Source organism: Musa acuminata, chromosome BXJ2-8, assembly GCF_036884655.1.
Source record: "Musa acuminata AAA Group cultivar baxijiao chromosome BXJ2-8, Cavendish_Baxijiao_AAA, whole genome shotgun sequence".
Classification (NCBI taxonomy): Eukaryota; Viridiplantae; Streptophyta; class Magnoliopsida; order Zingiberales; family Musaceae; genus Musa; species Musa acuminata.
In genome coordinates this window covers 4300526-4313338 of record NC_088345.1, presented here as the reverse complement: position 1 = coordinate 4313338, position 12813 = coordinate 4300526, and the positions used below count along the sequence as shown (strand labels likewise).

The window sequence follows — 12813 nt, the reverse complement described above, 5'->3', positions numbered from 1 at the left end:
TAATATAACATTTACGTCATCACATTCTTCATTTTTTTAGGTGGGCATCCATGATCATCGTTTTTGTCTTATAGTGATCATTTTCGTTATATTATTTCATTGTGCCTAAAGATAAAAGTCATTATACCATAAGACTCAACTGTCTACTTTCTCAGGTATAATATCATTATTTAAAATGAATAATGAAGAAATCTTTTAGATGATAAGAGCATTGAGAAAGGGAAAAAGAGAATTTACTTTTTCGATAGAGTGAAGGCGACTATATAAAGTTAGGAAAAGTCTTGTGTAGAGACGAAGGTGGCCATAATAGGATGAAGGAGAAAAATGTCTTTAGACCTCTCTCTCCTGACTCCCTCGTGGAGGCATGGATAGGAATACGTCGGGAGAGTTAAGAATTTTAGGGTTTTATAAGTAATTATCACGGTGGAACAAGGTAGAGATGAATGAAGTGATAGTATCACCATAGGGTGATTTTTGAAAAACAAACACAGTAACCCATAGTGTGACACAGCAGAGACATTCACGATGAGACTGAAGATAGTTACGACGATGTTGAAAGCCCAAAGGTAAAATGATAAAGATGATTAAGAGGTATGTTACGCGAGAATAAAATAAAAAAAATGATCTATCATAAATAATAAAAAATTATTTTTTTTAAGAATTGGGCCCATGATATATAATAAGAGAGAGAAATCAATCTAGTATGATTCGTACATATTTGTATGTGACATTTAATCTGTCCGCGGATGAGCAAGCAAGTAGCATCTTTGGAAGATTATTTTTTAGGGCAATTGCTCTGAAACATCAGCAATTTGATGCCTCACTATCTGCACCTTTGTAGTTGTCGTCTTCCGTGGATGGCTGCTTCCGTGCAATCAATTTTCCTGACACATTATTGATGCTGATGTTGACACTGATGATCTACTGAAGCATTTATGAGCACAAGTGAAGCTGATGCAATCAATGTACAATTTTTATCCTCGATCAGTTGATCTTCCATCAACACAAATAAGAGAGGCAGATAATTGGAGTTTCTTTTCTTCTCTGTTTGGAAGGAATGCAGTTGAATCACAGAAGAAGATGCAGCCATGTGAAGCTTCACAAAGCTTATTGAATCTCTACGGGTCGACCGAAAGGTGAGCCAGAAGCCAGCCAACATGCTTGCAAGCAAAACACAACCCCGAGGATGAGGTTGGTGGAGGACTAAATCCTAAGGAAGATAAGGTCGTGATGGAAGATTCGTGGTGTTAAGATTGCTCTCTTTCGAGGGAAATGACAAGCATGAAAGTGAGAACTGGAGCAGCAACATGGACTGCAAGAGGCAGTCGAAACAACTGGAAGCGAGCGCCGACAAGGAAGGCAAAAGAAGGGCAGTCATGGGAAATGAACTGCACCGCAACAGCAACAATGTTTAGATTCCCAAGAATGAAACGTTGCGTCGGAAGTATCCAGGCCGGCAATTGAGCGGATAAGAACAACACAACGACCCGACAAGCTCGGTTGCCTCCAACTCCAGTTGCTGAGACGGAAAAGATTAGGCCATGAACTGGCATACATAGCAAGGCAAGAAGAGTTAAGGGGGAAAAATGTGGCTTTTGGAACTCAGCAAAGGGAGCAGCCCCCCTGAACATGCATTCCTAGCGGCAGCAAACTTACAAGCTAAGGAAAGAGTTCAGATTATAGAAAGGAAAGAGCAGGTGATTACCCTTCTAAGAAGAGAAAATGGAGAGGTGCAGAAGAAAAGGAGGCTTGGAGCAGAAGACCCACTCTCCACCGCCTCCGAGATTCAAGAGCAGCCGATGAACCCTCGCCCTCGCTCACCCCTGCCACCGTTGCCTCTTCCACTTCCTTTTTTGAAGCGAAAAGGAGCCGCTTTTGGGGCATGGAATCCCCGGCAGAAGAGCTGCTCAAGAAGATCCAGGAGCTGGAGGTGGTGCATGCCCGGTTGAAGCATGAGATGTCGAAGATGATGCATGTGGACGGCGGCGGCGGGCGCCTGTCGGACCGCGGCGGCGGGCGCCTGTCGGACCGTGGCCGGTCCCGCTCCGTGTCTGTGTTGCCGGAGCGGACGAAGGTACTGGTTCAGAGGCGGAACAGTGGAGGTCTCGAGGAGGCCAGTCCTGCCTGGGAGAAGGGATCGAGCTCCTCGGGGCACTCGTCGAGTCTACAGCGAGAGGTCCGGGGGACGAGCGGCTCCAGCGACGGTCCGGCTGACATGCTTCTCTCGGAAAGGCAGTACCTGAACATTTTGCAGTCGATGGGGCAGTCGGTTCATATATTCGATCTTGAGGGCAGGATAATTTATTGGTGAGCTGTGCATACTTGCTTTCCTCTATGAGCTCTTTGATCTCCTCTTCCTGCTCTTTATCCATCCTAGATCAATCAAGTTTCATATGATTCCTTATTGCGGGTACTTAAAAAGTATCGTTTAGCCTATGATGTTCTATTAAATTGCATGAGAATTGCAAGTATAATTGGTAGCAAGGAGAGGTAGTGTTCAAGATCCACCAGTGTATGGGACTGTTCAAGCAACTGTAAAAAGCACTATGCTTAGTTTTCACCTGATATGCTGGGATTATTTGATCAATATCAGTAGCTTTACTAGAATTGAGCATGTTGTCTTCTGCCATGATTGTGGTGGAACAATCAGCATATACCTTGTGTTTCTACTTATGACGTACAACTTCGGTTACTGAACATTTCATTCATGTGTGATTTCCACATTGTCTAGTTCTGTTGGAGAAATAGCTGATGAGGAAAATAATATGCATGGAGTCTTAGAGAAGAAAGGAATGGAAACTGCTGCTTGCAGCTTTAAATCCTTTGCCAATCATTGTCAAGCGTGATAGTTGCTTGCAGACTAAGGTCGTCAATACCTGGATTGGACACTTGTTAGAATCTGCAACCTCACATGCTCCTCTTCTTTCTACCCTGACCTGTTGTATCTTCTGCTTGTCCTCTGGTGTGCTGAATTTATAGGCTGGAAAGGGAAAATTTCTGGGGTATAGCTGCAAAGCACTCTGATATTCTATGTCCCACTAAAAAATAGCAAATATTTATGAGACATGCAGCTGATAATAGACCTGATTAGATTGCATCATGGCCCATCTATCTTAGATCGAGTTGAGAATAAAATCTGGTATTGGCATCAATCAGGGTTTAAAATCAGGGATATGTAAGGGTTTTCTTGAGGTTTGCAAGTGTCACGATATGGTCCAATAGGATAAGTGCCTCATTAACCTTGCATGAGTCTGAACCATTGATTGAAAATGATTAAGACCAAATTAATAATAGTACATCTATCAAGTCCTCATAGGTTAATTTATATCTTCCCCCATTGGAAGTGAGATTAAGATTGGGGGTGTTATAACATGGGTATACATGAATTTTGTGTTTGTGGAGAGTTAATGCATACAATGGCATTTTTGTGATATTAAAATTTTCAAACATGGATCTGATGTTGTCATTCTAATTGAAACTTTTCTTTGTCATTTTGTATTCCATGGTGCAACAATTGTTTTGCCCATTCTATATCATGAACAATGCTGCATATTCTTCTTGTGGCATTTAAAATGTTTCCAGTATTTTGCAACTTATGCTGTGCTGTTGCTAATAATATTTTGCTGTTAGGTTTGTGTTTTGATCAACACACAAGTGTGTGATCCTTTTGTCTTTGAAATGTTAAGCTAGGAATCCATAAAGGGTCTTCTTCAAAGATTATCTTATTTATTTTTGTAGGAATCGATCAGCAGAAAGTCTTTATGGTTATTCTTCGTCTGAAGCTCTTGGTCGGGATGCAATTGAGCTGCTTGTTGATGTGTGTGATTTCAACATTGCTAGTAACATGGTTCACCGTACAACCATGGGGGAGAGCTGGACAGGGAAGTTTCCTGTGAAGAACAAATCTGGAGAACGTTTTCTAGCTATTGCCACCAACACCCCCTTTTATGATGATGATGATAGTTTGGTTGGCATAATTTGTGTTTCTAGTGATTCAAGGTCCTTTCAGGACGTGGGATCCCCTCCAATCTCTATCAAGCCACGAGCATCTGTCTGCAGCAATGCAAGTCGACCAAGAATAAATTTAATAAATAAGCTTGGTTCGGATCAGCAACCCTTCCAAGTTTCTATTGCATCCAAAATCACAAACCTGGTGAGTGTAAAACGTTGCAATTTCATGAAGCAAAATAGTTCAATAGACATCATATGTCATAGGATCACTTGGGATCATTCTTCATTATAGAATCTGGCATATATTGTTAATTTTTTTCTAGTTTATTCTTTTTTTTATTTTTAAAATCAATGAAACAGGCTTCTAAAGTTACTTGCAAAGTTCGTTCTCGAATAAGGGCAGGCGAAACCAATTTGGAACGTGAAATTGGAACCAGATATAGTCAGTCTTCTGATCATGAAGCACTTTCCTCAGACCATAAGGAGGATGGTACTTCAAGTGGAGTTAGCACACCTAGAACAGAGGTCTCTGCTGTAGTGGAGGAGAAATCTCCTGGCAAAATAACCAAAGTAAATAATGATGAAGATGAAGGAAAAACAGGCATTCACAAGATCATCAGTAAGACAGAAGCATTATTTGCCAAAAAGGGGATATCATGGCCTTGGAAAGGGCATGAGCAAGACGGTAATGATGCAAAGAATCTCTTTGTCTGGCCATGGTTGCATGATAATCAAGAAAATGATTACAATCTTCAAAAACCATCTGAATCTGGTACAAGAACAGAAAATCAATTGACTGAAATCAATCTGACAGGCAATAAAGAGGCTTCTGGATCTTGTTCTTCTCATAATGCGAGCTTAAGTAGTGTTAGCAGCTGTGGGAGCACTGGCAGCAGTACTGTTCAGAAAGTGGATATGGATACTGACTGCTTAGATTATGAGATCTTATGGGAAGACCTTAAAATTGGAGAACATATTGGACAAGGTAATCATCGTCTTCTTGCAATAACATGATTATATTTGCTTCAGAAGTTGTTCTAAACTCTAATGCAAACATGCTGATAAGAACAATTGAATCATTGAATTCCAATTCCAGCTTCTTTTATATCTTCATTCTTTTGGTTGCTGGCTATCGTCTAGACAATTGCCAGCAGTCAGACTAAATTCATTGCTTATTGTCCCATGTATCTTGAACAATTATATGCTGCTCTTAATGTTTCGAAGGAATTTTTCACCAGTTCTTTTGCTAGCATCTCCTGAGACAAAAAAATGGTTGCCTTTCTCACGGACATCAGTACATATGACATCTCACTTTTATTCTCATCATCCAGTAGCCATTAACTTGCAGCCTCGTTTATTAATCAATTCCTTGAGGTATACCCCACAGTTGCAGGAATTTTGTAGAAAAAAATTACTAGCATTTATAAAACACAATGTCTTGTCTTAAATCTATGTTATCAGGTGCTCCATTAGTTTGTAAGGCTTGTGCATCACGTTATAATTGTCCTGTGATTATGCAGAGAATTGGTGAGATGTTTCTTATAGCCAGGGTTTGCCATACCGAGCCGTACCGCCCGGTACGGGCGGTACGTACCGGTCCGACAAGTTGTCGGTACGCGGACCGCCCTGTACCGGTCCGCACTGTAGCAGCGCTACAGTAACACTGTAGCGCACTGTAGCAGTGCTACAGTGCTCGGTACACCTCGGTATACCGGTCAGTACACCCGTACCGTACCGTACCGAGCATGAGTCGAAACGCCGGTACGGTACGGTACGGCGAACCTTGCTTATAGCTATCACTGATATTCCAAATTCAAATCCTGATTGTTTGCTATTTGAACATTATGTGCTTGGGCTGTTAAATTAGTGCATTGCATAGGATAAGACATATAGTGAGAGACATCACCTGACATATTATGCTAGTGTTGTATGTTCATAGTACCAAGACAGTTTGTTGTGCTTCTATAAGAGAGTTGGACAATTAATAATGTGCTGCTTGTTCTATACATAAATCAAGCTGCCCTTGGCTAGTAAAGGAGGCCTCAGTTTCCTGGTATTTCATATAGATTTAGAACTTATTTAAAAATGAATTTCTTAATCTGGCCATTCAAATTATTTTTATGTTAATAGATCTAGTTTACACTTTAAGAACATCTGTTGCTCGATACAAATTTATTACATAATAAAGGGTTCTTGTACAGTTTATAAACTGTTTGGAACCATGGTTGCATAATTTAGGCTTGGGGAAAGTCCTATCTTGTAATATAAAAAAATCTGTCCTGTGTTTTGTTCCATTTCTATTATTGGTTTTTCCATGAGATGAATATCATGTTGTCCGCCCAAAAAATTAAATTTGCAGAAACTAGCAATGAATTTTAGGAATTTGAGCTAGATAGAACATTTGAACCTTGAATGTCTTCATCTTTGTTCAATAATTATTTTGTGGAGTGTAACTATATTGCTCCAAAAAATGGAGAGGGATCTAAGGGGCTTATATTCATATTTCATAGAAACATAGATCTAAGGGGTGTATAATCATAGACACATAGATCTAAGGGACTTATATTTATAGAAACATACTTCCTACTGTTCCAAGAGGGTTTTATGGGGGCTTATATTCATAGAAGCATACTTCCTACAGTTCCTTGTTGATCTCCTTTCTTTCTCCAACCATGTGACTATTAGACCAGTACAGTCTCTTCATCTTCCAATTGCAATTCTTATCTGATTGTTACTGATGAATGCCAGAGTTTGACTTTTTTTGCTAGTGACAGAGTTCAACTTGTTAGAAATTTGATTCTGGCACTCTTTGACTCACTGTGTTTGAAACTTGAATCTCGTATTACCCCCTTTAAAGGACTCCTATTTTTTGTAATGAGTCGAGACTTGTAATGATGAAGTTTGGTTGTTCATCACAAACAAAAGTAGTGATTGTCTGGTCTTACCTCTTTAGGATGTGGCTTATGGAAAAGATAAAAACAAAATTCTGCAACATTCCTCGGTTGAATGTCCTCATGCAATGATCATCTTTTTGGTGGATGCTTGCTACCAAGTAATTATTTTAACACCTACATCTGTTAGAATTAATCATCTATTTATTGCCTAACTTGTGTTGTTGCTGAATGATCGAACCAATAGAACTGACTTAGTTAAGAGAATAATGCTGTCATCATTGTTGTCCATTACTGCTTCTCACTGTAAATATCCTCTGTTTCTGCAGGTTCTTGTGGAACTGTATATCATGCTCAGTGGTATGGCTCGGTAAGCTTCTCCTGTTCTTTCATATAAGTCAACTCCAAAAAAAGGTTTCTAGTATTGCTTTTTTTTTTTTTTCAATTGGTTTCCTCTAAATAAACTGTTTGCGAGTTCTCTAGATGCAGCTGAACTTTGTCTGTACTTTGTTTTTCAACCACGTAGATGTTTTGTGCATACTGCTGGTGATTTGATGCTCAGGAATGATGGGTTAGACATATAACAAATGTTTCAAGTTAGAGATGAGTATTATAAGTGATATACATATTATTCCATGTCTATGGGTCTTTATGAACTCTTTCATGGTAAAAGACATGATTCCTATCTGACTGGCTGAGTGTTAATTTTGCTTCAATAACCTGATGACTTTCTTTCAAGGGGAGTACCATGTTTTGGAATGCTTAGAGCTTTTTATTTTCAGGTTAGGAACTCATGTTTTCTTAGAACCAAGTTCTTCTGATATTCAATGTATTATGGGATATGCTTTTTCCAAAGAAAACAAACTAGAATATTTGTATCATTTCATCTCAATCAACCATGCATTTTTCTCTTTGATAAGTAATGATTTTAACTTGTTGATCTCTATAAGCTTCCGAAAAGATACTTTCTAGACATATGATATTTTCCTAATGCTGGTGGTTATAGGTTTTTATTTTTGGTGGTCAATATATATTTCAACATTAGTTTAGTGGATAACATTTATACACATTATCCAAGTGTTCATGATGTATCCACACCAATTTAGTAATAGAAATCAAGTGGCCAGCAAGTTGCACAAAGATGAAAGATTTGCTAATTCCCAGCTTAGCAGCCTCTGGCATGTTTTATATAATTTGTCCTCTCCCAAGAAGGTACCATTGAAAAGTATGGTCAAAGTCAAGCATAATTTTATCTTTTTTATTTTTGAGTACGAACCTTTCGACTTCTTAAGTAGGTCTTTTGTTAAATGATGACTTGGACATATCGTTAATAGTTATGATGTTCAAACTGCTATGTGCCTCTTGTTATGGATTAAAATTTTGTATCGTGCTTCTTGCAGGATGTGGCAGTTAAATTATTCTCAATGCAGGAACTTTCTGATGAAGTGATGCTTTCCTTTAGACAAGAGGTAGAATGTTGAAACTTTGTTTTTTTTTTCTTTTTTTCTTTTGGTGTATGTTGTAAGATGAAAACTTGGAAAGATAAGAAAACTTTATAATTTTTTAGTCATCGGTTGCTCTAACTTAATAGCATGCAATCTAAAATGTCTCAATGTTGAAATGAATTAAGGAATCCTTTTCCAGATTGTATTTTAGATCTCCAAATATCTGCTGCTTTTAGTATTCATATATGCTTGTCATGGTGTTATGAACTTTATGGTCCATTGTGGTTCTCTGAATTTAGTGATGAATGTCTCCCTTTCCCATTGCAATCCAAAGTCCAAACGATGCTTTGTTTTTTAAGGTGTCACTTATGAAGAAGCTACGGCATCCAAATATACTGCTTTTTATGGGTGCGGTTACTTCTCCACATCGTCTTTGTATTGTGACAGAGTTTCTTCCACGGTTAGTACTCAACCTTTTCTTTCTAAAGTCGAACAAAAACAATGTAAACATTATTTTTTTGTGAATGTTAGCTTCTTTTACCCAAAAATGTGCATATATTCCAGCTTTTTCCTAACAGGAATTCAATTCTAATATTCATAGAATGATCTTACATATATAGGAAATTAGGCAACATGATGTCTGTCCTTTATAATCAGGAAACCAAATGATCTTACCTCAAATTTCTAGTAGCAAGTTATTCAACAGAGAGCTCCCAATCCACAGAAAGTCAGCGTACACCAAGTGGTGTCATTGTGGTATTCTTGTGAGATTGTCGTATGGCACCAGGGGGTTTTGTTAAGTCATGCCAGTGTCAACTATTCTGTAGTATGACCAGGCCAGCTTTGGCCAGCACATGGGGTTTCTTGGTCATATCATGCCAAGAACATAACAAAACCCCTGTAAAGTTGATAATTAGAATTTTATTTGTAGGTAATCATGATTGTAGTTGGTGTTTATAACTTTGTATATATGTTTTCTTTGTCATTTCCTGACTTTTGCAATAATTGTATGGCCATGAACATGGTAGCGATATCATAATTGCCTCAAGCTAAAAAAAAAAAGCTTTCTTCAGTGTCAGGTTGTAGTGAAACACAACCCTATATCCTATGCTGTAAATGAAATTTGTAAAGGCACATATAATAGTTTTAAGTTGATGATAGTGTCATTAATTTAGTTTGTTACTACATATTAGGAAATTCAACAATTGGATGCAACTATCAGCCCTAGTTAACTCGTCCCATTTTTATCTACACAGGATTGTGATTTACAGTTCTGAATCTTTTCAGATGTTCATTACTTTAGACAGAGACATAATATTGGAATAAACATATTAATCAGCATCCAATCTTACATTTTTCTTCCATTTTAAATGTAGTGGGAGTTTGTTCCGTTTACTGCAAAGAAATACAACAAAGTTGGACTGGAGACGGCGCATTCTCATGGCTCTAGATATTGTAAGCGTAGTTCCTTATTTGAAGATGTACATGTTTTGATTTTGTATCCCTGTTTAAGTCTAATTGCATTCACATTAAATAATGCAAGATATCACAGGCACCGCAATTTACTATATGCATGCATATGGACATTAAAAAGGGTGGTATAGGTGTCATTTCAGAGCCAGTAAATGATGCAGCATCCAGATCCATATGGTTAACTATTTTAATTTGTTTCTGAATTCAATAAAAAAAAAAGAAAATTCCCCAACCAGTCCTGACTTTGGATTTCCCAGATAGTATGGGAATTGGGAAATTAGGGCAAACATTTTCGTAGGTGGTGGGACTTCCAGATTAAAGGTGAGTAGTGAGGACAGGATGGAGCAGAAGGAACAAGCTAGAGGGAGAAAATAGGTGGCAGAGTTGAGGAGCTGAAAGATTGGAAAAGTAAGAAGAAGCTTTGGTGAACGGCTATGTTTTAAGCACCAGGAGAAACCATATGTTTCTTGGAATTATAATGTCATTATGGGAGGTGTTTGTACTATGGGGCTCGAGAAGGTGTTTGTCTTCCAAGTTCTAACAAAGGCCATAGAGAAGATAGGAGTTGGTGGGACTTGGGTCATGCCTCCAAGTGAATATCAAAGGGAAGAATGTTGATGAAAGATGATCTCAGCATTTACTTGTTAATTCATGTTGTAACTTTTCGTGCATGTAACCTTAAAAATGAATGTAATGCATGCATATTCCTCAGAAATTTTAATAGCAGTTGCATAGAAAAATTCTTGCATCCAAGTCCAGATGTATATTCTGTTTGATTTCCGATAAAGTTATTTGTCTGTTAGCAAGATATTTAAATCTGCTATTTTTTTTGTAGAAATTGTTCATTTCCACATGTTGCAGATGAGTTTGGCTCATCATTAAAAGTCTTACTTTCTGACAGGCAAGGGGGATGAATTATCTTCATCACTGCAATCCTCCTATCATCCACCGTGATTTAAAGTCATCAAATTTGTTGGTCGATAAGAATTGGACCGTTAAGGTTGGCTTTTTGCCTTGCATGTATCATTGGTCTCTCTCATAATGACAGAAACACCTTATCCTCTATTAACTTGTTTATGGAAAACAGGTTGGTGATTTTGGTCTTTCGCGTTTGAAGTATGAGACTTTCTTGACCACCAAAACTGGGAGAGGAACGGTATTGATATTGCTGACAAAGCTTATAATGCATTCCTGCTGATGATGGTTTCTGTGCATTTAATTATTCGTGATGTTGAATTATGTTCCTGGTTTTTAGCCTCAATGGATGGCTCCAGAAGTCCTTCGAAACGAACCTTCAGATGAGAAGTAAGTTCAGATGTTAATTTGGCTTAGTGTATATTTTATTTTGGTAATCAACATGCTGCTTCAGTGATCTTGTATTTTTGGTCTGTGAAAAAAATAGGTCGGATGTGTACAGCTATGGAGTGATCTTGTGGGAACTTGTCACTGAGGAAGTTCCCTGGTGTAATCTCAACTCAATGCAGGTTATTATTACATTTTAGTAGTTTCCGTTTGTTGACAGTCTACATTATTATAGAAGTTCTTCATACCTTTGATCGTGATGTATGATCATGGCATATAACTTTTCTATTGCTTTTTAATGATGTTCAATGCATGAAAGCTAAACTAACATAACTAGTGTGATTACCGGATGAACCACATCTTCATTTTTTGCTATCAAAATGAATTTAAAGTTATTTTAGTCCATCGTATGTTTATCATAAATTATTATTCCAACTCTGGAAAGCCCGTGTTCTATTGTCATCCAAACACGTTCTTGGTTGATAGCGGAAACATAGAACAGATTCATTTTGGTCTGATGCTTTTGTGTAGTATCATACTATTTCTCCAGTTGTTAATAGTCTCAGTCATTCATTTCATGCCATCAAACACTGATACTGGGAGATGCTTGTTTGGTTGATTGTTTCACCATTTCTAACAAGTTTGGCTCAAATTTTGAATTGAATTTCTATCACACTTTAGTTTTTCTCAATCCAGGTCATCGCAGCTGTTGGATTCTTGAATCAGAGATTGGATCTTCCGAAAGATTTGGATCCACAATGGGCATTCATAATCGAGAGTTGTTGGCGCAGGTTGTTTTTTTGCCCATAAATATCTTAAATACAATTTCTCCTGCATTTTTCTTAATTAGCCTCCACTAACCGTCTCTTTTTTCTTTTTTTCTCTCCCTTGCAGTGAACCAAAACATCGACCGAGTTTCCATGAACTCATAGAAAGCTTTAAAGATTTGCAGAGGCAGTACATCACCCAGCCTCAGATTCAGCGGCCTGCACCACCCAGCGATACCATGCAAAATGCTGCAAAAGTGAGATCAAAGGACAGGAACAAGCCCGAATGAACTGCTAGGCGACATTTTCAAACCAGCTGCGAACAACACGCATCAAGCTTTATCTCTCTAGAAGAACACTTTGTTCTGTCACGGGATTAGCCATTGGCCGCAGACTCCAAGTAGAGTGTAGCTAGCTGCATGGTATTCTGATCAGTCACCGTATGATTTTATGATCTCGGAAATTTTCACTTCATGCCTACGATCTGAGGTTCTTTTGTTTGATAGATAACAGGATTAAGGTTTCACCTATCGATAGGACGAGGAAAATCCAAGGTTTTGTGAGGCTATATAGAAACCTGTAATATTTTGCTGAGTTGTGTTTTGAGCTTGAAAGTTTGTAGGGATTGTTTTCCTTGTTTGTGACTGTTTCTATAACTCTACAAAGAACACTTTTTGTATCTGCCTTCATCTTTTCGCACCGACACAAAGAAAATAAGAGAAAAAAGAGATCAGTGATGGTATTTTGCATTTGCAGATCTTACATGACAACACTGATCAAAAGAACTTTGACCTGTCTTGCAGCTGCTAACATCATTTGAAATCAGATCCGAGGCTGGAAAATTACATGCTTTGTAGTGTGTGTATGCACAACCGATATACACTAAATAATTTTTATTCTTTCGACATGGATAGAAAAATAAAAGAAAAATCTAAATGATCAAATGCTTTCCAAATAATGAATTTATCATTTTTAACAAGTTAA

The 12813-nt window shown here is 38.0% G+C and overlaps 1 protein-coding gene across 2 annotated transcripts; it reads left to right on the top strand.

Annotated features, from left to right (window-relative positions):
• The first annotated feature begins 1023 nt into the window (after positions 1 to 1023).
• LOC103993695 (serine/threonine-protein kinase STY17-like) lies at positions 1024 to 12508 on the top strand. Of its 2 annotated transcripts, XM_009413855.3 has the most exons (14): positions 1025 to 2307; positions 3739 to 4153; positions 4312 to 4636; positions 4766 to 4936; positions 7172 to 7212; positions 8243 to 8311; positions 8647 to 8747; positions 9664 to 9742; positions 10662 to 10760; positions 10848 to 10916; positions 11016 to 11065; positions 11163 to 11244; positions 11759 to 11853; positions 11957 to 12508. In XM_009413855.3, the coding sequence occupies exons 1-14, from the start codon at positions 1883 to 1885 to the stop codon at positions 12117 to 12119; spliced, it is 2184 nt and encodes a 727-aa protein (XP_009412130.2). In that variant the 5' UTR covers positions 1025 to 1882; the 3' UTR covers positions 12120 to 12508. The 2 variants fall into 2 exon arrangements, with proteins under 2 accessions (XP_009412129.2, XP_009412130.2); XM_009413854.3 differs by having other exon boundaries at positions 1024 to 2307; positions 4312 to 4936.
• Positions 12509 to 12813: the final 305 nt, after the last annotated feature.